This window comes from Camelus bactrianus, chromosome 8 (genome assembly GCF_048773025.1).
Source record: "Camelus bactrianus isolate YW-2024 breed Bactrian camel chromosome 8, ASM4877302v1, whole genome shotgun sequence".
In the NCBI taxonomy this organism is placed as follows: domain Eukaryota; kingdom Metazoa; phylum Chordata; class Mammalia; order Artiodactyla; family Camelidae; genus Camelus; species Camelus bactrianus.
The window spans coordinates 14,778,200-14,805,606 of NC_133546.1; the positions used below are offsets into that span (position 1 = coordinate 14,778,200).

At 36.8% G+C, this 27,407-nt stretch overlaps 1 protein-coding gene and 1 long non-coding RNA gene across 4 annotated transcripts in view; one reads left to right on the plus strand and one right to left on the minus strand.

Annotated features, from left to right (window-relative positions):
- Positions 1-306: 306 nt before the first annotated feature.
- The window catches only part of KATNA1 (katanin catalytic subunit A1), a 30,434-nt gene continuing 3,333 nt past the window's right edge, over positions 307-27,407 (plus strand). Inside the window, exons 1-7 of one of the 2 annotated variants that reach the window (XM_010965695.3) lie at positions 307-604; positions 6,650-6,823; positions 7,604-7,761; positions 12,993-13,173; positions 21,291-21,412; positions 22,334-22,439; positions 23,315-23,473. In XM_010965695.3, the coding sequence (XP_010963997.1) occupies positions 6,656-6,823; positions 7,604-7,761; positions 12,993-13,173; positions 21,291-21,412; positions 22,334-22,439; positions 23,315-23,473 (894 nt within the window). In that variant the 5' untranslated portion in view covers positions 307-604; positions 6,650-6,655. Of the gene's footprint in view, positions 605-4,009; positions 4,032-6,649; positions 6,824-7,603; positions 7,762-12,992; positions 13,174-21,290; positions 21,413-22,333; positions 22,440-23,314; positions 23,474-27,407 lie in introns of those variants that run through there. The other variant, XM_074368190.1, reaches the window with a different exon arrangement.
- On the minus strand, positions 13,186-26,287 carry LOC141578340 (uncharacterized). 2 transcript variants are annotated; one of them, XR_012508547.1, is made up of 4 exons: positions 26,060-26,287; positions 25,822-25,969; positions 14,906-15,090; positions 13,186-14,504 (listed from the first exon to the last, which is right to left on the minus strand). It is a non-coding gene; the product is annotated as an uncharacterized LOC141578340 (long non-coding RNA). The 2 variants fall into 2 exon arrangements; XR_012508546.1 differs by having other exon boundaries at positions 13,186-15,090.

Consider the following 27,407-nt stretch of genomic DNA (forward strand, 5'->3'; position numbering starts at 1 on the left):
CCAAATTCTAAGTATCTGGTTCTAAAACAGGATTTGTTATAAACGAATTGTTTGACTCTTGACACTTACCTGTAAAACAGACACTCTGACCCCCTCACCTCTGAGGAATATGATGAAAATCAAACGGGAGGAAAAGTGAGCAAGCACTTCGAAAAAGATTTTGAGGAACGCGAGGTGCCTGTACTAGCTTGCGTCCCTACCCCTCCCACTCTGTCCCGCCCGCCGGCAGGCGGTGGCACGGGACTACACAGGCGCGCCCCCGCTAGCCCCGCCCCATCGCCGCCGGCCCCGCCCAGCGGTCGGCGCGCGCACGCCGCCCGGCGTCCTCGTTCCCGGGGCGTCGCCCCGCGTGCGCCCGAGTCACCGCGGCCGGTCCCGGCACCGGAAGTGACCCTGGCGGGTTTGCCTTCAAATTCTTGGCGAGCTGAAGCATCGTCGGGGGCTGGTGACGGTTGGACCTGGCAGGGCTGGATCCGTGAGCACAGAGCAGGGTGGTTGGGGCCGGACAGGGCCGGACCCCACTCCCTCGCTGCCCGGATCCCCGCTTGGCCCTTCGTCTCCGCCTGGCGCTGGGCAGTTTCCCGAGGAGCCTCAGACGCCGCAGGTGAGTGCTCTCTCTCCCGGTGTTCTGGGGACCCCCGACCCCCATGGCCGGGTCGGCTAGGGACTCGGGAGCCTGGGATGCGAGCCCGCTGCGCAGCCGGCTGTGAACCTGCCGGTGCCTGCGCTGAGGTCTTAGGTCTTGCTGTTGTCGCTGATACCTGTGGCTCGTGACGGTCCCCCTCCCTCAGGAATCCTGTCTAGACGGTAACTTTTGGGGACCCCTGCAGATCCCACTCTAGGCCAGTGTCATTAGAGAAGTCTCCGGCCGAGAGAACTTGGTTTTTTTGCTGAACTTTTTTGATGTTCCGTCTCCCCGAATTCGTCCACGCCCCCGCCCGAAACTCTTCCCTGAAAAACCCCAGAAGCCTCTATTTGGGGAATGCAGCTTCCTTTCTTACATTTTGTTAGGTGGGTGTGATATTGGTGAGGATGTTATTTCTTAGTTTATTCTGGAGCTGGGGGTCCCCTGGAAGACTTATGGCCCTTTTTGTTTAGAGTTGGTACCTTTTAAAAACTTTGTTTCATACAGTGTATTATACGGTGATGAAGTTAGAGATGAACGTGGATCCTTAATGCCTTGCAGTGGGTAGTCTCAAACCCTTATTTAATCAAAAATAAATTTCTGTTAACAGCGAAGTGCTATTTTTATATCAGTTACTAACTTGAAGCAACATATTGTTGAACCCTTGTCTCTCTCTCTTTTTTTTTTTTTTTTTTTTGCACTCTTCTTTCCTGAGAGCACTCATTTGTCTTCCTCTTTGAAATCAGACCTTTAGTTACTGTTGAGAACATTCCTAATGTTTTAGAGGGTGTGCGATAGATCTTTGCCGCATAGTCACAATGATAGAACACCAAGGGGTCAAGAAAGATTCTTGTAATTGTTCATACAGGCCTAACTATCTCAGTGTGCAGCCCTATTTTATTTTTCAAAGGAGATGTTCTCTGTAATCAGTGAGTTCTCAAACAAAGAAATAGTGGCAAAAGTCTTTGTCTTGTATTAATACTAACTTGTGGGCTGTCTCATGCCTTTAAAAAAGGGGGCAGTGCCAATCAACTTTCCAACATTCCTAGACTATGAAAAGCTATATAAAGCTCCTTTATGGCATTGATTATTCATGAAGCTTTTACATTTTATATATTCGGTACTAGGCTACAACAGATTCTGCATTTTATTTTGAAACCGTTATCAATGCTTGACAAATACTAAGGATTAGATAATCTTGTAGAATTTACTGTATTAACAACAATGTTGAATTTCTATTTACAGCAATGGTTTGTGGTTTTGTTTTGTTTTTAGCTACTTGACTGGTTAAAAAGATAGTGTCAAGTCAGTATGATCAGTAGTGATAACATGCTAAATAGATTTTGCTTGTAGTGTTAATTGATATGGCTTGAATGTGGCTTTTAAAGTTACATTTTAATTGTTACATTCACTGATTTATTTTTGTTTTATTCAGGGTAAACTGAAAGAAAGTTTACCAAATACATATATTTGTTTTTGTTTTCTTGAGCAGATTTCTTTTTGGTGCTCTTTTTGTAGTGATAACTTTCTCGTGCTTCTTGAGTATTTATCATATGATGGTTATGAAGGTAAGAAGAATGTATGCCATGCTATAATTGGTCATGGGTCACTTATTTATTGTATTTATTCGTAATCATCAGTGACTGACTGTAAATTAGCATGGTAGTTGCTTTCATATCCTAGAGATGAACATTCTGAAAATTGCTTAACAGTATATTGTCACTTGTAAAGTTATACACACTTGGCTTACTGAAATTCCTTCAGGAAAATGCATGATTGAAGTTCATCTGTTTTTGTTTAGGACATTAGTTTTGCAGATAAATATTTTTAACATTGATGCTGATTTTTTAGCCTTGCTTAATGCTGTGTGCTTGTTTCCTCCTACTAAGCAAAGAAAAAAACACCTAGAATAAATGAAATGATACCCTTCCACCAAACTTCAAGATTTTATGTTTGTCTTCAGTACAATTCCTTGCACCTCAGTATGTATACAATATTTTTTAATGAATGATAATACTGTGCACATTACAGTAAAAACTGCGATAAAAGTGGAACCCAGTCTAAAGTTCCTTAAAAATTAAGTGAGTATGGCATCCTTTTCGATGTGGAATAGGAAAGCCCCCGTATTTGTCTTAGGGGAGAGAATAGGCATCTGAGAACTCAAATATTTGAATCTGTAGCCTGTTCTTTTTCATTCTCTTTGATCACTTCTTTTCCCTCATCCTGGAGGAGAAAAAGACAATTTAAGTGTCTTTGTGAGATACCACACAGCATCACATATTAAGTTTACTACAAATTTTGCTGTAATAGAGCTTTTAGTGTTTTAAAAATGTGACTCTGTTACTTGAATTAAAATTTCATGTTGCATCTTAGTTTAAATAAATGAATTTAGTCATTAGCTGAAATAAATACTGAAGCCATGTAAGCAAAAGGATGGTTTTCTGAGAGGAAGGATCATGTAAAGGAAAAGCTTGCTGTGAGATGAAGCGTGCATCACCTATGGTTACTTTTCTCTGTGATAATCTCTCTTTAAAAACCGACTGTCAGAGTTTTGGGCCAATCTCATTTTTGTAAGTGTTCTATTAATTGAACCAATAGTGTTTGTAGTTCATGGTGGTTAAATTTTGGTCTACATAGGCTTTTCTTCCCATATATTTATTTCTTCAAGTATTGCCAGATACTGTTCCAAGTAGACCCAGTTTCTGTCTTCCTGCAGTGTGATTTTAGCAATGATAAGGATATATTCTTGAAAATTGAAGAATCTCATAAATTTGTAGTGTTGACATTTGAGAAGAATGTCTTAGAGATGCTACAAGAATAGGAAAATTTACTTTTGTCTAACATTTCTTCAAGTCATGGTATTTTGATACATTTTCAGTAAACTCATTGTTTCTTTGATAACCAGGAACTTTTCAAGTCATTTTTAATGTGGCCTTGGATTGACTTTACATTTGTTTGTTAGAAAATGTCAGCTCATTGGCTCCTAAGGAATTTTATCTGACTGGAAAGAAGTATCCATAACACAGAACCTTCAAAGAAGGCCTGGAATGACTTCTGTGAGTTTTGGAACATTGAGTCATGGCCCACCAAAAAAAAAAAAAAAAAAAAAACAATCCACCTACAAATAAGTAACAATTTAATTTAGATTTTTTTTTTTAGTGTAGGGAAGGGAAGAAAGATCTGGAGGGAAAGATGGAGAGAAGGAAAAGACGTGGGAGTCTTGATATCTGCGTTCATCCAGATCAACTGTGTACTGCCAGTAGCTGACCCCAGCTGTGCTCTCTGACACTGCTGCTCAGACGAGGTGTCACTACAGGGCATGTGTAGCTTCAGGGCAGAAGCAGCCACATGGTTCTGGTAGAGATGCTTTGAGGATCAAGGAATGTGAGAGTGCTGAGGGTCAGAGGTAAGAAATTTTAGTAGTTAAGACAAAACCTGGCAGTGTTCATTCATTCAAAGATTTACTGAGTGTCTACTGTGTGGAAGGAAGCATGGTTCTAGGTACTGGGGTTATTTTATCAGTAAAATAACAGAGAACCATGATCTTTGGACTCAGTTGCTCAGTCTTAAATTACTTATAGACCTCAATTCATAGCTGTATTGCTTCATAGCAAATTGCCCTAAAACTTGATGGCTTAAAACAACAAAGATTTATTATCTCACAGTTTCTTTGGTCAGGCGCTGGACATGGCTTAGCTGGGTGCTTCTGGTTCAGGGACTTTCACAGGCTATAGTCAAGGTACCAGTCAGGGCTGCAGTTATCTCGAGGGTCAGCTGAGGGAGGATCCCCTTCCTGGCTCCCTTATATGGTTGTTGACAGGTCTCAGTTCCTCTGGACTGTTGGACTGAGGGTCTCAGTTGCTCACTGGCTGTTGGCCCGGGGCCTCCATCAGTTCTTTGCCATGTGAGCCTCCACACTGGGCAGCTCACAGCATGGTAGCTGCTTTCCCTTAGAGCAGGCCAGCAGGAGAGCAAGAGACAGTGAGCAAGATGGAAGTCACAATCTAATCTCAGAAGTGACATTCCGTCATTTTTGCGTATTCTGTTTGTTACAAGCTCACATTCAAGGGGAGATGATTACATGAGGGTGTAGATACCAGGAGGCAGAGGTCATTGAGAGCCATCTTAAAGGCTCTCTAATTATTGATGGTTATAAGGCACTTCTTTTGTTGCATTCATTTATTTTTTTGTTTCTCCCCTACCCTTCATCCTCTTTCTTCACCCATATTTCCCTATCATACCTTCCATAGACAATGTAATGTATTTAATATATATTCTTGGATGTGTGTGTAGCTTTTTAAAAAAGAGTGTTTTATATACCATATGTAAATACAGCATATTTTTAAGTTTATAAAATGGTATTGGGACTTAGATCTTATTCTAAGTTCTTTTTTCACCCAACCCTATGTATTGATGATCTATCCATGTTGCTATTTGTAAATTTTGTTCATTGCTTCCATCTGCTATGTAGTATTCTATAGCATGCATCCACCATATTTTCTTACCTGTCTCCCTAGCAGAGAATAGACTATCTCCAGCTCCTTGATTTCTCAAACAGTTCTGTCATTAACATCCAAAAACAAGTTCCCCTGTGGGTCTGTGTGAAACTTCCTCTGGAATATTTATAGAAAGGTAGGGTTGCAGGGTCATAGGATATATGCATGCAAATTTTGTCAAAGTACTGCCAGATTGCTCCCAAAAATGGTTATACCAGTTTATGCGCACAAATTGTACATGAGGGTGTTCTTTTCTCCCAGTCCTTGCCAGTACTTAGTATTACTGGACTTACTATTTTTTTTAATCCGGTTAATGTAAAAGGGGCCCCTCATTGCTTTATTTACATTCATCTATTGCTAGTATCTGTACTCGTTAACCTTTTGGGTTTTCCCTTCCATGAATTGCCGCTTATACTCTTTACCCATTTTTGTGTGAAATCCTTTTGTCCGTTAGTATAGGAATTATAAGGATGGATTTTCTGATCTTAAGTTATCCTTGCATTCCTGGGATAGACCTTCCTGATCATGGCGAGTGTGTGTGTGTGTGTGTGTGTGCACGCGCACACGCGCGCATGCATGTGTGTGTGTTTTGATATATTGTTAAGTTAGCTAGTCTTTTATTTAAGATTGTCATATCTGTGTCCATAAGTGAAATGGGCTTTGTATTATTCTTAATTAGTTTTGAAACTGAGGTGGTCCTCACCTCATAAAAAGAGTTGGTCAGTTTTTCCCTTGTTTCTGATTGGAAATTGTCTCCTGCTGAGAAGGTAGGTAAAAACCTACCTTTAAAAACCCCTTATACATATATCCATATCCTACTAAGTAAAAAGACTGTGCTTGGTTCTTGTATATGGAAAGTTTCAGGGAAAATGCATTTAGCACTTACTGAAGACCCACTCTTTGCCAGGTACTATGCCAGGTACTTTAAACCGTCATTTATTCCTTATAGCACAACTCTTGGAATTAATTACTATCCTCATTTTACTGATTTAAAAACTAAGCCTCAGTGAAGTTAAGGGGCTTGACCAAGGTGGCAGAATTAGAGTTCTAACCAAGATTTTTCTAACCGCAAAACATGTGCTTTCTGCTATTTCACACTGCCTTCCAAAAAATGATCTAAGACTTGTGTGTCGTGCACTGAGGTTACAGTCTCAGACTTCCTTCTGCAAATCATGTTCTCAAAGAACTTAGAGATTCAAGGTAGACAAGTGCTTTGAGGTGAAGGCCCCAGTAAAGTGCTGGGGGAATTTGAATGGGGGGAGCTCATTTTGAACTGAGAATTTCAGAAGGTAGACATACTGGGAGAGTTGCCATCTGAGTGGGGCTTTGACACATAGATAGGATTTGGCTGTGGGAATTAAGACATTTCTTTTAAGGAGTAGAAATTAGCATGATCAAATGTATAGAGATGGAAAGTGCAGTGAGTGGTTGTAAGCAGGGATCCTTGGAAAGTATACTTTAAAAAACTCTTTGTAGTGCTTATTTTTAAGAGACAAATAATATGATATTTTTCTTTCTTTGTTTTTAGCTTATAATGAGCATGAGTCTCCTTATGATTAGTGAGAATGTAAAATTGGCACGTGAATATGCATTGCTGGGAAATTATGACTCTGCAATGGTCTATTATCAGGGAGTTCTTGACCAAATGAACAAGTATCTATACTCAGTCAAAGATACATACCTCCAGCAGAAATGGCAACAGGTAAGAATCACGACTGCTGTTTGTTTTAATGGTTTAAAATACTCAGAGGAAAAGATTTAAATAGTTAGTGCTTTTGCAGTTATATGTTAAGAGTGTGTAATTTATTGCATGGATTTGTATATAATGTTACTTGAAGATTGATTTATTATATTAGTAATAGTCCATATTCACCATCATCAGTATTATGAGTTCTACTCAATTATTCTAATTTTCAGAATCTAATAGTAATTGTTTTGAAAGTTTTTTTCTAGATCACATTGTTACTTGGTAAAATATACATACATATATTCATTTTCATATTCTTTTTCATTATAGGTTACTAGAAGATACCGAATTTTTAAAAATATTTTTTTGAAGAGTGTTTTTTTAAAAGTTTTTTTTGGCGGGGGGGGTGGTAATCATGTTTATTTATGTATTTATTTTTAGAGAGGGTACTGGGAATTGAACCCTGGGCCTTGTGCATGATAAGCATGTGCTCTACCACTTGAGCTATATTCTCCCCTAACTTCCTAATTTGTTAGTTACTTGGAATAAGAACCGTAAGTCAGTAACATGGCTTAATTAGCCAGCATATTTAATTCATTTTATCAGAATTAATTTTGCAATTGAAAATAAGAATTCATGAACCATTAAAATTTCAACAGAATATTTTGGTATGATTTCCTGAATATCTGATGTCAAAATGGAGGCTTCTAACATCTTTAATAAATGGCCTTAATCTAATCTTGGCAGTGTATTAGTTATAGGAATTTAAAGAACCATATTCTCTTTTGAAACCAGGTTTGGCAGGAAATAAATGTAGAAGCTAAACATGTTAAGGATATCATGAAAACACTAGAGAGCTTTAAACTAGACAGCACTCCGTTAAAAGCTGCACAGCATGAGCTTCCAGCGTCTGAGGGAGAAGTCTGGTCCTTGCCCGTACCTGTTGAACGAAGGTAAGTAGAGACCCTTTAAGAAACAAAGTAGCGCAGAAGACTGACAGCATTGGGTTATCTAGGAGGAGAACTAGGGGACTGAGAGACAGGAATGGGAGGAGGTTTTTTACTGAATACCTTTCCTAACTCTTAAATTGTATATCATGTAACTGTATGACTCATTTCGGTAAATTAATTTCAGATGGAAATAAACCAAAACTATGCTTTTGTGAATGAGCTTAAAGTAGTGGAGTCATTGTTATGGAAGGAACATGGGGCTGGAGATGGAAATTTCTGGACTCTAGTTCTATCTTTGCCACTATCTGTAGCTTTGGAAAGGCATGTAACCTTTCTTGGCCTCAGATTTTTATTGTGTAAAGTGAGAGAATTAGACCAAAACAGTGGTTCTCAAACAAGCTATCGCAGAATACTGCTATTTATCAAGCTCTGTACTGCTGCTAAAGTTGAAAAATAGGTTTTTCAGATCACAGAAGAAAAGGAAAGATAAAATGTCCCCTCTCAGTTATAGGTTTTTCTCCAACATCCCCCCCCCCTTCCTGGTGCCAGCAAATGAACAATTAGTGAAAGTTAATATTTACTGAAATGTCCTAAACAGCTTATAATGCTTAGTTTCATTGCATATTTTTTAACTGACAAATGTGTAAATGGATGTCATTTATCTTTTTTACTTACATACTAGATTTCCTAGTTTGTATTGTGGGTTTAAATATGTGTGTGTGTGTGTAGTATAAATAGATGTATTTATATTCTGCAAAGAACACTGACTTTCAGGTTCTTTGACCCTTAACCACTTTGAGAACCTTGCATTAACACATCGCTCAGGTGTTTTTCAGGTGTTTGAGTCTATCATCATAACTTAATTCTTGATTGTATTTTATGATAGGTGCTAGATATTGAGTGTTTACAGGGTTCTGAGCACTAAAATAGACTATACATTTTATTTATGTCTCACAATAAGCTGTCCAAAGAAGTCATATTTTCCCTGTATTTCAGATAAGATAGCTGAGATACAATAAGGTTAGGTAACTTTTTCCGATTATCACCAAGCTAATAACTAGTGGAGCTAGGATTTGAACCCAGATATATTTGATTACAGAGCTGGCACACTCTGCCATGCCAGTGATTCTCAAACTCTGACGTACATAAAGATCTCTTGGGGCACTCATTAAGAATGTGGGTTTTGGGGTTTCACTCCCAGAGAAGTATGATAGCAGATGAAGCCTAGGAATCTGCAGGTGATCCTGATACAGGTGGTCCATGGATCACACTTTGAGAAGTACCATACCAAATTGTTCCCCCTCCAGTTTAGCATCAGCTAGTGAGTATTGATTGTTTCATAACCACTGTAATTTTCTTAAGCTCCAGGTAAAAATACTAATGTTGTTATTTACTCTGATAGTTTACAAATATTTACTAAATTTTCCCCTTACTTATAAGTACTTTTTTGTATATTTCCTGTTTTATTTTAGAATTCACTAAATCACTAAAGAAAAAAAAGCATAGCAATAGGCTAATTAAAGGAAAAACAGGAAAATGCATAAAAGTAGTAAGGGACATCACATAGTCCTCCTAGTACAACTTCTGGTGTTTTATGCATTGTTTCTTTTCATGCTTGCAGCTGTGCTCTATACATATATAGAACTTTGTACCCGTTTTTTTCAAAAAAATCCTAATAGTAGGCAATAATAATCATATACTTACTGTGTGCTGAGTACTGTGTTAATTGCTTTACATATACTGTTTAATCCTCAAAACGGTGTTAGAAGGTAGGTACTAAATTTGTAGCCCCAGTTTCTGTTGAGGAAACTTAAGCTTAGATAGGATAAGTAATTTGCTCTTCATATTGTAAACATTGATAATTTATAAGCCATCTCAGACCTTACTCTCTGCTGCTTTTAAAGGCTTATTTGCTACTCTTTTGATAGGATATAACCTGCATAACCATGCTCTTATTGGTCATTTTCCCCTTTGTTATTATAAATAAAGTGGGTATTTTCCCACATTTATGATTACTTTTTTATTAATTTCAGAGGTAGAGCTAATAATAGATGAGTCTAATTGTGTGTTTCTTTTCTATGAATATGCTTTACTCCTAATTACTTTCTTTCTTTTTTTTTTTTTCCTTCTTCTGGAGTCATTATTTGCCCATATATTAGTCTCCTTTGGCTGCCGTAACAAAATACCACAGACTGGGTGACTTAAACAACAGAAAATTATTTCTCACAGTTCTGAAGGCTAGAAAGTCCAAGATCAAGGTGCCAGTCAGCTTGATTCCTGGTGAGGACTCTTCCTAAGCAGATGACCTTCTCTCTGTGTCCTCACATAGCAGAGGGAACAGCAAGCTCTCTGGTATCCCTTATGAGGATACTAATCCTTAGATCAGGGCCCCACCCTTATGACTTTAACTTTAATTACTTCCTTTTTCCAAATGATCACATTGTGGTTTAGGAGTTCAACATAATGAATTTTGGAGGGACACAAATATTCCATCTATAACAGCCCTGTAATTCCTTTCTCAGTTATTGGTAAGAACTTCCCAATGAATAGATGTTCCCAGTGAAAATTCAGCTAATTTGAAATTTAATGAACTATTTGGTTGCCACAGTCTTAACAAGCAGAGGCAGAAATATTCTCTCTTAGGGGTAGTGGAAAGTTGAATTAAATGAGCCTCTTCATCCTGAAAAGTCTTTGATGATGAGCCCTAGTGTCCCTTAGTATTGCTTCTGGCTTTCTTCGGTATTTTTTTGTCTCTGATTTTCAGTGCCCTGAACTACTACTACAAAGTTCTCCTCTTTGGCTTTATTTGCTGCATCTTTCTGTTTCTTCCTGTAATTTATTGTACTTGCTCCCTCAACTGGATATCCCTCAAAATTCTTTATTTTTCTGTTGGTCTTCATTTGTGCTTATGCTTAAGAGAGCTTATTCTTTCCACTCTGTTGGTGATTCTAACCTTGACATCGCTGAAATTTTAGTCCTACCTAAAGAACAGATTCCACTGATCCAGTATTCTCTTCTAGGGCTGTGCACAAAAATGTTTGTTCAAGGAGGTTCATTGAAGCCTTTTAGAGGAAAATTTAGGAATAGCTTAAAAGCTTTAGGTATGATTTTTTTTAAATGTCTTTTAAAAGTCAGCTGATGTCCGTTAAATATCTTATCATCCTCACTTAATAAAACCCAAAGTTTTCCACATGTCTCTCAATGCCACCTTATGAGATCTGGTTCCCCACTGCCTCTGTGACCTAAGTTCTTAGAGTTCTCTCCCTCAGCCGTCTTGAACAAGTCAGACACAAATGTTTCCGTTCTCTGCACATGCCTTTCCTTCAATTCAGACGTCTGATGGCTTGTTTCTCATTTCTTTCAGGTCTCTACTTAAATATCACCTCAGAAGGGCCATCTCTGATCACCCTACCTGTATCATCCCATAGCCCCTCACCTTCTTTGTTTCCTTAGCACTTAGCATCGTCTGATGTACTGTTAATTTCTTCATTGAAATGCCCACTCCCTCCCATACACACTTGTATGTAACCCTATGAGAGTAAAGACTTTTATTAAAGTTTTTAAAAAATTTTTATTTCAAATGCAAAGTAGTGCCTGTCAATAATAATAGTTTAGTAAATTATTTTTTAGATGAATGAATCGCAGTAAGAAGTGGATAAAGTGTGGCACATTTTATGTGATTGCTATCTAGCCATTAAAAGTCATTTACAAGGTGATGATAGAGGAAAGGATACAGGAAATGTTTCATGATATAATGAGCAGAGAAAAATGTGAGTGTATGTGTCTATAATGATTCCAATTTTGTTTAAATGGAAGTCTATTCTAAGAATATAATATGGTAAGTGGAAAACTCTAGGTCGTGGGGTTACAGGTGACTTTTTAAAATTAAACTTTGTTATATTTCAGTATTTATTTTATATTATTTTTCTAGTAAGGGGAAAAATAAATATATATTTTAAAGCAGTATCTCTCCTTGGCTCTCCAAGTTTCTGAATCCAAAATTGAACCCTCATCAGTCCTTTCACATATTTATTGTTTTGGCTTTACCATTCTCCCAAATTCTCATTCGTAACCTTTCACATCTAGGAGTGTCTTTTTCAATAGCATGTCTCTTAGACTTTCATCTTTACTCCTTAAGCTAGGCCCTCATCTCATGCCTTGATAACATCTCTCTGCTTTTTGTTTTTCCTTCATCAGTATATTTAAGTATTAGACCCTTTTCAATGACAGTCAGCTAAAGACCAGGCCTGTTGTTGAACTGGCAGTGTTTAGATCTGCTCACTGAACCACTTACCTTTTCAGTATCATCTCTTAATGTTCACCATTGTCTTTATAGTTAGTGTCTTTATAACTTCTGCATAGATTAAGCTCATCTTGCTTTCTTTGCTTTTCTTCACTGGTTTTCTTGTCTGCAATTGTACTGTCTTGTTTAGGTTAACAAGGTTAACATGATTCCAGGCCCAACTTATTTTCTGTCTTCAAGGAGTCATTCCCATTGCCATTGCATTCTTTCACACTTTCTAGTATACTTGCCTAGTTTTATGTACCTTCTTTCTTAACTGTACTTGAGGTATTTGAGGGTAGGACTCCCCTACATTTTTTATTACTCATTTTACTTGCCCTAACCAAGTCTGGGAGCATAGTAGGGGCCTAGTAAATATTTGAGAGGTCTAAATCCTGCCACAGAAATGAAGATGAAATGAGGTGATCTGTGTAAAGGTAAAGCACCATGCGTGAGTTCTTAGAGGTGGCCAGAGCCAGTGCTTACATCAGTTTTTTTTTCATAGGAAGATGGTTACATTTTATTAATTAAAACGTGAAAACTATGATACACTCAATAAATTGGTACCAAAGTGTGCATGTGTCAGTAGATAAATGAGTTCTACACCTGTGCTTTGGTTCTTGCTCTTTTGATAAAATTCTTCTCTGATTATCGGTCTCTTTTCAGTTTTTAAGAATCAGACTAATTTATCCTTGATATGCAACAGATATTTCCTTTCAAAAGAGATGATGATCATTTATCTTTCATTGTTTCTACCATGTAACTATATTGTGTCCAACTTAAATGTAAAATCCTAGATTTCAGTGACCTCAAGTTTATTCACTGTCTTGTATTTAGTTATTGCCTTTGCTTCTTTAATTCATTGACTCTAACTTACATCCTGTATGTGTTCATCTATATTTGGACCACTCCAAGAGTTGATCATGATTTTCATGATCTTGTGTTTGATTAGACCCTCACCAGGACCTAGAAAACGCCAGTCTCCTCAGTACAGTGACCCTAAACCACAAGGTAACCGTCCAAGTACAACTGTCAGAGTTCACCGTCCATCCGCACACGGTCTTCACAATGACAAAGGGAAAGCTGTCCGTTGTCGGGAAAAGAAAGAACAGAATAAAGGAAGAGAGGATAAGGTAAATGTTACTGATTTTCGTAAATGAAAAAGTTATTTATTAACCTTAAAAATGAAGACTGTACAAATTTTAATAATTTTTAATCATTAAATCTGCTATTATAATAAAACCGTAGTCATACTCGACCTGGGCTAGAATTTTTCCCACTCACTGTTCAACAAATTTTTTTTTATAACTTTGTATCTTGATATAATGTCAGACTTGCAAACAAGTTGTAAGAATGATATAAAGAACTCTCATATATTCTTTACCCAGTTTTACCAATTATTAATATTTTATCCTTATGCTTTATCATTTACTCTCTGTATGTACTTTTTCCTAAAGCATTGAGAGTAGGTTGTAGATGTCATGCCCTTTGACCCTTAAATTTTAGAATTGATTTCCTAAGTACTAGGACATTCTTTCACATAAGCACAATACAGTGATCAAAGTCATAAATTTTACATTGACACAGTACTGTTATCTAATCCATAGACCTTCATAAAATTTTACCAGATATCCCAATAATGTCATTTATAGTTTTCCCCCCACCATAATCATGCCGGGATCCAATATAGAAGCATACATTGCATTTGGTTGTGATATTTCTTTCAATGTAAACATTTCCTTGGCCTTTATCTTTTCTGGCTTGGTGTTTGAGTTATTTTGTAGAATGTTTCTCGATTTGGGTTTGCCTGGGTGTTTCCTCATGATTAGATTAAGGTTGTGACTTTTGGGCAGGAATACCGCTAAAGTGAAGTTTTGTTCTTCTCAGTGTATCATATAAGGAAGCACAGGAGGTTTATTTTTTCTATTACTTGTGATTTATTTGTTCTATTACTTGTGACAAGTTGGATCTCTTGATAGGGTGGTGTCTGCTGAGTCTCTCCACTATAAAGTTACTCTTATCCTTTTATATTAATTTGTGGGGAGATACTTTAAGATTATATAAATATCCTATTTCTCATCCAAATTTCGCGTGCTTGTTTTAGCATCCAGTGATTGTTGCCTGACCAGTTATTCCTTTGACAATCAAAAAACCATTTTCTGATGCCATTATTGCTTCAACATGAATTGACATTGAACTATAATAAAAGCTCTATGTCTTCCCCTTTATTTAACTTAATCAGTATGGACTCATGGATTCTTATTTTAGTCCATGAATTATAATGTTACTATCTTTCTGATGCTTAAATTGTTCAAGACCTGAGGAGTGGGAGACCTTTGAAGCTGAGTCTTAAGTCTTTTTGACATGTACTCACCATTCCCTGAGCATTTCCTCATTTTCTGGCACAATAGGATGTTCCAGGCTCTTCTTGTATTTCTCCCATTTCTCCAGGGAACCCTGCTTCCTATTAGTGAGGAATGGTATTTGTAACCAAGATTTCAGTGCCAATTAATATTATTTGAGGGCTTACATACTCTCTTGTTGTAGGAAGCATATAGGAATTTAAGAACTTAGTTTCTGTCCCCTCCACTTCTGCCTTTCCCAGTCCCTTGCCCCTGCCACATAGCTAGTCTATGAAATGGTAAAGTACAGGCTAACTTTTGTTTTGTTGTACCAAAAGGACCCCTCCGTACCACTTGGGCAAAGTAGAAACTGGGTTATAACAAATGTAAAGCTCCAATGCTGCCCATCCATTCCTTTTCAAAACATCACATCAGCCCCTACTTCAAGTTCTTTTTCCTAAATTTGCAGTCTAGCTTTGTAATTCTGCTTAAGAACCTCATCCAGTAACCAGCCAGGCCACACCTTTAAACACAACCTTCCTTGATGATGAAGATACAGATGTGCATTTAGCTCTTGATTTTGTGTCATCATCTTAATTTCTCCTCTTCCTTGTACATCTGGACAGTCAGTTCCTTTGGGCCCCTCTCCCCATAGTTCTGTAGTCCTATATTTCTGTACTTTCAGCAACAGCAGTTCTGTTTTAGTTCCTGAAACAAGGAAGAATATGGTAAAGGTGGCTGATGCATCTGACTTCATGCAGTATTATCAGTAACAAGGTTGCTCTGGCCTGTCATCTAGGGTTTGGGTTGTAAGCCTTATAACCATCTGTGGTTTGTAGAGCTCAATATCCTATACCTTTTAAATTTTATATCTATAGTTTTATACCCTGAGAAATGATGTGTAGAATCTGAGGTACTATAATCAGCAAATCAGTTGTCCAAGATAAATTAAACTGAATTAATATGATTTGCTTGTTAAAGCAGGCAAATATAAAGCTTTTCACAAATATAGCATGATGGTTAAGAGTATGGGCTTTGGAATTAAGTAGACCTGTATTTAACCAGCAGCCCTGCTGTTTCTGGCTGTATTACCATAAACTATTTGGTCTTTCTAAATTTTGTTTCCTCGTGTATAGTTATTTTTAACACCTGTCTCATAGGGGTTTTGTCGGATAAATGAGATAACATTTTTCGGTACCTAGTACATAATCAGTAACTATTAGTTATTCTTTCCGAGACATTCCAGGTAACTGAGATTTTTACTGTATTTGCTGTTAGCTTAAACAGTTTTACCATTGCATTAAAAAATTTTTTTAATGAAATATTTTAGAAGTTGATGACTGCACTCAAAATACCCTTTAATTTATCTAAATCCAAAAGTAGAAACATTAAAAGTAGGATAAAAACAAATTGCCCAAAAGGAGGCTCACTTAAAAAAAAAAAAGTTCTTATTTATCAGTGAAAGTATTTTAGCCTTCAGTTTAAAACATACAGTGTTTCCACCAACCTTTGGTTCTGCATTGTTTCAGGAACAGGGTAAGGGGAGAGAGTATAGTAAATAAACATAAAATTGGCTACAATAAAAGGAGGTCTTATCTGTGTCTTTGCTGAGTATAGACATTGCTTACTTGCTGAAATCCTCAAGAGTTGAGTAGCAAAGAACAGATGTATAGAATAGGTTTTTTCTAACTAAATCAGCCACTGTGTCTTTGTTGAAAATATATGCCCAGTGTTGAGAAACTTATATCTGGGGAGACCAGACTAATATATTTCAAACAATTATAGAACAATTAGATGCTAAACAGTGATGGCAGCTAGTGACTAAACATAGCAGAATTCTTGCAAGGGGAATGTGGTACTCAGAAAGCTTTATGGAAGAGATAAAACCATTAAGTCATAAAGGATGAATAGATTTTTTTCCAACTTAAAATCTTTTATTACATTCTCATTAGAAAATAGAACAAATAAAAGAAAATTCAGACTCACATTCTTATCCACTCAGTGTTTTGTTAATGTCATGAATATGCTTCTAATTCTTTTCTATATGCATGATTTTTTTTAGCAATAACTAGAATTATAAAGTAGCCTGTTCTGTTCAATAAACAATGCATTCTGACAGTCTTTCTATGTTGAGCTACTATTCTTCTAAATAGTAGCTGTACAATGACTAGAGAAAAGGAAACGAGCACAGAACAATCTCATTTACTGTTGCATCAAAAAGAGTAAAATCCTTAGGGATAAGTCTGTCTTAGGAGGTAAAAGTTCTGTACTCAGAAAATGAGCTAAGGTAAGATATGGTAAGATAAAAGACACTTACGAAAGAAATTGAAGACAACATAGATGGAAAGATATATGTGCTCATGGGTTAGAAGAATTAATATTGCTAAAATGACCATACTATCCAAGACAATCTACAAACTCAATGCAATTCCTATTAAAATACCAATGACATTTTTCACAAAACTAGAGTAAACAATTTTAAAATTTATATGGAAACATAAAAGACCCCGAATAGCCAAAAAACCTTGAGAAAAAGGAACAAAGCTAGAGGTATCATGCGTCCTAATTTCAAACTATACTACAAAGCTACAGTCATCAAAACAGTGTGGTACTGGCACAAAAACAGACACATAGATCAATGGAATAGAGAGCCTAGAAATCAACGCTTACTTATATGGTCAATTAATTGATGACAAAGGAGGCAAGAACATACAATGGAGAAAAGACAGCCTCTTCAATAAATGGTGCTGGAAAAACTGGACAGTGCCATGCAAAAGAATCAAACTAGACTACTCGCTAACACCAAATATGGAAATAAAGTCAAAATGGATTAAAGACTTAAAAAGTAAGACCTGAAACCGTAAAACTCCTAGAAGAAAACATAGGTAGTACTTTCTTTGGCACTGGTCTTAGCAGTATTTTTTGGTTGTGTTTCTTTAGGCAGGGGAGACAAAAATAAATAGGACTACATCAAACTGAAAAGCTTTTGCACAGCAAAGAAAACTATCAACAAAATGAAAAGGCCACCTACTAAATGAGGGATATATTTGCAGATGATATGTCTGTATTAGCTTTTTCAGTGGTTGCTCTAGATTTTATATATATGGAATTTGTAGTGGTACTGGTATTGTCATGTTGCCAGTTTGAGTGAAGTACAGGAATCTCTCTATATCTCTTTATCCTTCCCCATTTGTAATTGTTTCAAGTATTTTCTCTACATTCATTTAGAGCACCATCTGTGTTACAATTTTTGCTTCAACTGTCAAACATAACTTAGAAAACCCAAGAGGAAAAAGCCTTTTGTATTTACCCATATTTTGCTTACTGTGTTCATTCCTCCTCCCTGATGTTTCAAGATTCCTTCTTAACTATTGTGTCTTTTCTGTTAAGAGAACTTCTTTTAATCTTTCTTTTGGGTTGTTCTTTCCTGGTGACAAAATTCACTTTTCCTTCATCTACATATGTTTTTATTTCTCTTTCATTTCCGAAGCATATTTTTGCTGGGTAGAGGATTCTGGATTGGCAATTCTTTTCTTACAGCTCTTTAAAAATTTTCTGCCTCTTCCTTCTGGGGTTCTTGGTTTTCAGGAGAAATCTGTTTTATATAAATCATTTTCCCCTTTAGGCAGGTATTGTTTCTCTAGATACATCCTTTTTTTTTTTTTTTTTTGTCTTTAGTTTTCAGAAATTTAGTTATAATGTGTATTGAAATGGGTTAATTTGTTGTTTTCTAATTCTTTCTGAGATTTTCTATTTTTTAGTTTGTTTCAAACATGTTGAAACAAACAGTGGCTTTTAAATCTGTCAGAAAATCCTAGTACCTGTCATCTGAGTTTTGTCATCTGTTGATTGCTTTTTTAAGCTTCAATTTGAGATTGTGGTTCTTGGTATGACAAGTGACTTTTTTGTTGAAACCTGGACATTTTCGTATTGTGTTATGGTACTCTAGATCTAAATTTAAACCTACTCTTTTAGCTGACACTGCTCGGGCAGGGAAGGTTAGGGGGAAGAGGAGCCATCCTTGCGAGGTAAAGGTAGAAACCCAGGCTTCCTCTTCCCCAGCCTCTGTTGACACCTGAATAGTGGGAGATGTCTTCTTACTGCCACTGAGCTGTGGTAAAGGCTCTCCGTGTAAACTCTAGTGAGACTGTGGCAAGTGGTCGGGGCCTTATACTGTCTCTCTACTAGTCTTCCTCTGACATAGTCTCAGTGCCTCGTGACTGCTAGGTGGGGTGGAAGGTTCCCTCTGTGGTCTCCACTGACTGAGTGGGGATCTTGTTACTGGTTGGCAGGGATGAAAATTCCAGCTCCCTACTTGGCCTCTGATACCACCCTGATGGGGGTTTTGGATGCCTCATAACAGCCTCCCAAGTGTGGAAATCTAGACTTCCCACTTGGCCTTTGCTGGCCTGATTAGGGCTGGGCCACAGCCTTTTCTGTGGTGCTTTACTGGAGTAGAATGTCGTTTGCCAGCCTGTCCCCTTCTTGGTCTTATGGCTAGAGAAAGCAAGCTTTGGTTGGGGCTTTCTTTGTTTGCCCATGTTGTGGTTTCTGGGTTGTTGGCTTCTTCAGCCTCAAGTCTGGATATATGAAAGAAAAAGAAAACCCAGAGAAGTCACCACCAACTTCCATCCAACTTCCCTTTCTGGTCTGCCTTGTTCCCTGTACCTTTCAAAGTCTTATCTTGTCATAATGTATGATGCCCAAGGGTCTTGGTTCTCCTTAGCAGAAGGAGCAGTGACGAGCACGGCTGCTCCATCTTCCTGTGAGAGAAAGCCCTGCTGTCATTTTTAATTAACTCTTTTGAGACAGTGAAGTTGGATTTTGTGTTTCTTACTTTGCCAGCCTTTAAAATAACTGAGTTTAAACCCAGATAGTCATCTCCTGATCAGCTGGCCCATCTTCAAGTTTATGTTGAGCACTAAAAAGGAGTCTGCCTTCTTTTTCATCTCTCTGTTGCTTTCTTTCCTCTCCTGGTAGTTGTTAGTAGTTTCACCTATTGAATCTGTGTGTGCCTAAAGGAAGTTGTACTAGTTCAACTTATTAAATAAAATCTGATGTGTATATATGTCATATATATATGACTGAATCACTGTGCTGTACATCAGAAACAATCACATCACTATACATCAGAAACCAACACAACGTTTAAACTAACTATACTTCAATTAAAAAAAGCAATCTTTTATGAAATTAAGAATAAATAAATAAATAAATAAAAATCCTATTTAAAAATATTAAGATTTGAAATTCCATTCCAGCTCCCCTTGGCAGACCTACTATAGAACTGTTTCTCTTTTCTGCCTAGCTTAAATTTGTTTTGCTGTGTCTGCAGACATTCCCCCAGCACTGTGTTCTAGGAGAAAAGAAAGAGAACTAGAAAGTGCCTTCTGTTTGTGCCTCCCTGGGCTTACAGTGTAAGTTCTCCGTAGTCAGGGACAGTGTCTTCTTTCTGTCCCCCACGGCTGCTAGCACAGAATAGGTTCTTGATAAATATCTCTGAATGATTAACTTCATAAATAAGAGATAACCTCCTCTTTTAAATGTTACACAATACCTTCCTTGAATTTTTATGTCACTATTGGATATTGAATATGTAAATTGTGAGACGAGTGCTTCTTTGGTCATCCGGTGTGAGACTAAATATCATAAATATTGGCTGCGTCTAGACTGACTTAACTACAACTTTAGACCACACCAGTGACAAAGAAATTGTCATGTTATGGGCAAAAAAAATGTTAATGAAGATGGTTTACCAGTCCTAGTACCTAAGACTAAATAAATAATCATTTACACTGATGCAAAGTTTCTTATATTTTCTTGACTCATTAGATTCATGAGTGTCTCAGTAATTTTTTTACAGCAGCTCTAGGACAAAAAGAAACCTATCCATTTATGAAGTTAGGTTCAAATAACTGTTTATGTCCTAACAACACGTGTTGGACACTGCACACTTTCTCAGACTTTGGAGGCAGGCATTCCACTCTCACTCTTCTTCCATACTGATTTTCCCCACTGTATCTTCTCTCACAGCAATTGCCAAAAACCCAGCTTCACAAAAATACGGCATCATTGAAAGAAATTGTGACAATTGAAAAGATTGTGACAATCTTAACGTGGGGGCAGGGGGTAGGAAGGGACAGACTGGGATTTCAAAATGTAGACTAGATAAACAAGATTATACTGTATAGCACAGGGAAATACATACAAGATCCTGTGGTAGCTCACAGCGAAAAAAAATGTGACAGTGAATGTATGTATGTTCATGTATAACTGAAAAATTGTGCTCTACACTGAAATTTGATACAACATTGTAAAATGACTATAACTCAATTAAAAAAAGTTGAAAAAAAAAGAAAAAGATCGCAACAATCTTAACGTAAAAACTGAACTACCTCGAGCTGAAAGTTCACCCAATGTTCAAACAGATGTTACTGTGTTTCCCTCAAAAACTAAAAATATCCTGCAGTGCCCTGTGAGTTTGCCATCGTGCTGTGGGTTACTTTAGTGCACAGCTTGAGAACTGCAGCCCAAATGGCTGTCATCACAGAAACTGGGAGGGAATCCATCTAAGGACTGAGGTGTCTCTTCTGATTTTCGCTAGTAACCACAGTGTATCTCAGAATCAATTTTTTTATTCTTGTCAGTTCATATGCATAATATTTTTATTTTCTTTAACACTATTGCCATACTTTTTATGTAAAAATAAAAACTGAGTATGAAACTCTGAGGTTGATGTAGAAGGACGACTTAGAGTCTTTGATTCTTTCCTTATTACTTGTACTATTACATTAGCTTTTGAAAAAATGTCACTTGAGTTCAATCTTTGTTTTTGATTCACATAAACAAAATGTAACTTTTAAGTCAATCAAAAGCTCTTGTTTTTTCCTTTTTCTCTATTTATATAGAACAAATCACCTGCTGCAGTTACAGAACCAGAGACAAATAAATTTGATAGTACTGGATATGACAAAGACTTAGTAGAGGCTTTGGAAAGAGATATAATTTCTCAGAATCCCAATGTTCGATGGTAAGTTATATCACAACAAAGTAATTGGGTACTGATGATGCTTTTTGAAATAGAAAATGGAGCAAGTGTGGGCATGCACTGAAGACTCATCCTTGAGGATGGAACCCCAGAGTACATGAAATGTGAGCATGACACATAATGAAAAACTTCACTGTGGTTCAGGCTGTACCAGTTTTTGTCTGATATTTTTAAATTTAGTGAAATAAGTAGTAATAAAATAAATTTTTTATTAAATTTAAAAAATCCTATATACAGAATGGGAACAGGATCACAAAATTTTATCATCTTTTTGGGACATCCTCTAATGGTAAAACAGCGGTGACTCTTATGCATGTTATCTGTAAGTTTATCCAATATATGTTGCTTTTATTTCACACACACATATACTCCCAGTTAGATAGAAAGAAAGAAAGAAAGAAAGAAAGAAAGAAAGAAAGAAAGAAAGAAAGAAAGAAAGAAAGAAAGAAAGAAAGAAAGAAAGAAAAAGAAAGAGAAAGAAAGAAAGAAAGAAAGAAAGAACGAAAGAAAGAACGAAAGAAAGAAAGAAAGAAAGAAAGAAAGAAAGAAAGAAAGAAAGAAAGAAAAGAAAAGAAAAGAAAAGAAAAGAAAAGAAAAGAAAAGAAAAGAAAAGAAAAGAAAAGAAGGTGGCATGATAGTACTTAAGAGTAGGCCTATAACCTGTGTTCTCATTCACCAGGTAAAAAATCAGAACTGCCAGGAATTAAAGATTCAGATTGTGTTCTTTCCACATACTGGTTGGCATAGCAGGCCTCAGCACATTGTGTTAGCTCACCAGTGCTAGGGAGAAACTTAGCATTCTGTCAGCAATGTAAAATCATGTGCTTCCAGTGAATCTCAAGAATGACTACACAGAATTAAATATATAATCTAACGTTGTTGGTAAAATATCTTCTCTTTCAGGGATGATATTGCTGATTTAGTAGAAGCTAAAAAGTTGCTTAAGGAAGCTGTGGTCTTACCAATGTGGATGCCAGAATTCTTTAAGGGCATTAGGAGACCATGGAAAGTAAGTGTACTGCTGTTACAGCACTGTGAAAGCGAATGGCAGATGCATTGCTGTAGAAAGTCAATGTTTGTCTGTATTGTGGGAAGTGAGAAGAGAAAATAGAGTATTAAGTAAAACAAATTTTAAATTAAAAACTATGTTGTGTTACACAGAACTTTGCTTAAACCAAAAACTGTTGTGTGGTTCCCAGAATAAGAAATAGGTACAATGTGATCTTTGGAAAATTGGACACATAGCAGATTTATAGTGAGCTTACATTTGCAAGTATAAACAAGTCACCTAATGCAAAAATATTTCATTTTACATGTCATGGTACGGAACTTGTATCTGTATTTCTTGGAATTGTTCTTAAGAAATTAATAAGACATATCTGCATCTAATGAGTTACTTTTTTAAAGTCATGTGCTGATTTGAAAAGAGACTGTCCAGAAACTCTTGGATTTGGAAAACATGCTAATAGCTAATTCTGTACTTATTTTTAAAGATTCTTGAAATGTTAAGTGATAAGCAAGATAAAAAGTTATAGTCATGCTTTGAGTACAACTATGTAAAAAAAAAAAACAAAAAACTAATTTGAGCAGAAAGACCAGCAGGAAATATATCCAGATACTAATGGTATCTGGTATGATATACAATATCAATATTATATTGATTATGTTTTTCTTATTTCTTAGTTCCAAATTTTTAATTATGTTGTTACTTTACTTTTGTAATGGAAAAAGTAAATGTGTGAAAAAGTATTCTGTTTACCTTTGTCTTTTATTTGTCTTAATATTTTTAAAAGTTGGTTGAAAATTGATCCTTACTAATGGAATTGTTGTGAATTAGAACAATGGCAGGTGAATCCTTTGTTGATGCTGTTCTGTTCCCAACAGGGAGTGTTGATGGTTGGCCCACCTGGCACAGGGAAGACCCTCCTTGCTAAAGCAGTAGCTACGGAATGCAAGACAACGTTCTTCAATGTCTCTTCATCAACTCTGACTTCCAAGTACAGAGGAGAGTCTGAGAAGCTTGTTCGTCTTCTGTTTGAAATGGTGAATGTTTGAGACAACTCTAATGATTCTTTACCTCTGAAAGGGGAGAAAGTGAGTTGTAACTATCTCCAGCACACATGTAGAATCACTGGCAGGATGACTTGTGCCCCGAGTGTGATTCCTGTGCCCTTGCAGCCGGAACTTTTTTACTAACATGAATGACTTGCATTTCTCTTTGTCTCCTCTCCTCTGGAGGACGGGCTTTTCTCTGTTAGCTCATGGATGTGCTCACATTACAGGATCTGCATTGTGATACATACTGATCGGCTCTAGCAATGTGAAATTATATGCTTTTTCAATCAGCAGACTTGGTTATAATATAGTAAATGCCGTGTTATAACAATCATGAGAAAAAGATGAAAATCTTAAGTAGATATGGAGCTTAGATTACCTCCAATATATTAACTATACCAAATACCCCGACTTTAATGACCCAGTCTTTGGATTAAGTACATTGAGTTTTTTTTCCTTCTTGCCCCACCACACAACTGAGTATCAGTAGAAGTGTAATTCAACAAGTTCTGGTTGAGTGTTTGGATGGAATTCAACAGCTTTTTCACTTCACAGATTATTTCCATCTTACCTTATTTAAGAAATTGTGTATTACATGCATGAGGACAGAGTTATGCATATTATATAGACAGTGACAAAGCTTTATATTCTTAATCATAGTGAATAAAACCTTAAATGACCATGCTAATATTATACCAGATCTTCCTTCCTAGGCTCAGAGTAAAACAAGCAAGCAAACAAAACCCCTCACAATTTCAGGTTATCCATTTTCTGTAAAAGCTTCTTCCTGTTTCACTTCCCATTTTCTTTCTTCTTGAACTTCGATAATTTATAAGGCAGGATGCAAATTCTGGTAGGTTCTCATGGATTATTAATAGTCTACCCCACAATAGGAGTCTAATGGAGAACCTCTGAGATCATTTGGAAAATTCACACGCTATTTGCTTCAGGGAAGAAAATTATATTGCCAGAATAACTAGGCCTTTTTAAAATGTAAGCTAAATAGACTGGCGAAGTGTGGAGTCCTTAGAGTTAGGTGGCCTGGGTTTAGTTCCCACCTCTGTCACTTTCCTAGCTAGTTAACTGGGAAAATTCCTCTCCCAGTCCTCCCAGTCTTCAGTTGCTTTATCTACACGGGGAGGACAATAATTTAGGACCTACCTCTGTAGTGTTCAGAGAGTGAAATCAGCTAATACATGTACACTGCTTAACACAGAGCCTGACTCATAAGGGCTCATAAGTATTAATGTTGCTGTTTGAAAATTATTTGATATATTTTTTAACGTAGGATTTTATATTTGGGAAAAATGACCATTTTCTTCTTTGAGGGAAAGGCTCTTACAGAGTGCTAATTTAAGTATCTTTTTATAGTGTGGTTTATAAAGGCTTATCAAACAGCTTATGTTTGACTGGCTTCCCTAGTATTGCCTAGGAAAATCTTAACCATCTTTTTAAAAAATCCTTGCTTACTTAGAGTATGCTCTTTGAGTTGCTCACTTCAGCAGTGGCTCAGTCACAAACCAGTGCCTGCAGTTTGGAGCTTCTGCCTTTCTGAATTTTGGTTATGGCCCATTTGAAACCATCTTGATTTTTTTCTGTATGTTATATGGACTCTCTCAAGGAGTAAAATTGCACTGCCTCTTATATCTTGGTTTTGACTTCTCTGTAGATAACTGCCTCTCTCTTGAGTGCCCCTCACCAAGAATCCCTCCAAGTGAGCATGCTTCAAGGCCTATATTTTGAATGAAGCCAATTAAATATTACTAAAATCTGTCCAGAGTTTTTCATATGACTTGGTAACAAAGCATACAAAAACTTAATTGTATAATTTTTGCTGTATTGTCAAGAACTTTTATTTTCAAGTGTCAGAAATCTAATCAAATGTATTCAAACAGAAAGAATAATATATTGGGTCACATAACTGGAAATGATCAGAAGGTGCATTTTAGAGTTTCAGGCGTAGCAGGACCCAGCAATTCAAGTATCCTCAGGAATTGTTTCTCCCTGAGCTTTGGGCTCTTTTTACCTGTGGGTTGTCCTTGACATTGGCAGGTCCGTATGGTGACCAAGATAGCCGTCAGAAGCCTAGGCCTAATTTTTGTTTTCCTTATGGTAATCCCTGAGAAATTAGTCTTCAATTCTCGGTTGTTCCAAGAGATTTAACATTTGGCCTCTTTTGAATCACATGCTGGACCTTTCATTCTGGCTAGAGATTTGGAGTGATCTGATTGGCCTGGCCTGAATCATACCCTTGGGACTCCAACAAAGTTGGCTCTCTTGGTGGAATAAGAATGAGAAAGAGATGATTTACAAATGAAAAAGAGAGTTTCTCTTACCAGAAGAAGGGGTGCCCTGCAGGCAAAAACAAGTAGTGTCCCCTTCCCAGGTCATCCAAAGCCAGTTTACATGTGCCACACAGCTTCAGCTTTAAGTCAGACCATTCCACACACCCTCAGTACTGGGAAAGAATCAGTCTAGTCGTTTCTGCTTGGTGTGGCAACAAACAGATTGAAAGTTAATTTTTGTCAATGTAGGTTCTCTTGGTAGCTGGTTGCTAGCTAGAATTTCACTTACAAATTTTCTTTCATGTTTGCTTTTTTCTTTCTTTCCCTCCATCCAGTTTTTTTTTCTTCCCCTCTGTTTCTTGAAAAGAAAGTACAAAAATGTTTGTACATCATACCTAAAATCCAAATAAAGATGTCTTACTCAAAATGGTATTATCTTTTTAGAGGGGATAGATGACTTAGAATTCAAATTTTTAACTAGAAAAGAAAATGAGATTTAAATATGAGGATTTTCTAAGTGAGCAGACTAAAACTAAATCCATATTTTGGAGGCACAGTGCTTTCAACCCAGTTAATTGCCTCATAGAGGATACTAGATTGTAACCTCATGGCTCAAAGAATTGAGAGGCCCAGTACACTTGGCATGTTCAAGTCTAATGTTCCCTTGCTGTTGTGGACTTCTATTTTTAGAAAAACCTTTAAAATGCTGTTTGTTCACTTAAGCTGTTTTGAGAAATCTTTGTCATCATTGAGGTTCAAGATTTCTTGTGCCATGATTCTATAAGTTTGGATATTTTGTTTAAAAATTATTAACAGTAAGCTTTAGTTACTGTAATAAAATGCTTCTTTTAGAAAAGGGTAATACTATTGAGTCCTGACACAACTATTTACTAGATTAATACTTGACTAGATCTATTACGTAATAGATAATTTTCCCCATCCTTTGGTTTAAGAAAGAAATGCATTTAATGTTCAAAAATAAACTTAGGGAATATTATTCAGCCATAAAAAGAAATGAAGTATTCCATCTGCTACAATATTGACCATTGAATGTTGCATACTGAGTGAAAGAAGGTAGACACAGAAGGCCCCATATTGTATGACCCCATTTATTTAAAATGTCCAGGTTAGGCAAATCCAAGAGACAGAAAATAGATTAGTGATTGCCGAGGGCTAGCAGGAAAGAAGTGCAGGTTATCTTTAGGGGACAATGTAAATGTTCTGGAATTTGATAGTGATGATGGTTGCACAACATTGTGAACATACTAAATACTGAATTGTACACTTTAAAATGGTTTAAATGGTGAATTCTATGTTATATGAATTTTATCTAAAAAAAAAAAACCAAAAACCTTAGGCCATATAAATTGACTGTTAAGGATATCCTTAAGGATTGTCCTCTGAAGGATAAAACTCAGCTGACCCTTCAACAACATGGAGGTTAATCCACATATAACGTATAGTCAGCCCTCTGTATCCACGGTTCGTCTGCATCTGCAGACTCCGCCAGCCGCAGACTGTGTAGAACTGTAGTATTTACTGTTGAAAAACATCCACATATAAGTGAACCTATGCAGTTCAAACCTGCATTGTTCAGGGGTCAGCTGCGCTTGTGTCAGCCAAATGAAAAATAGCTA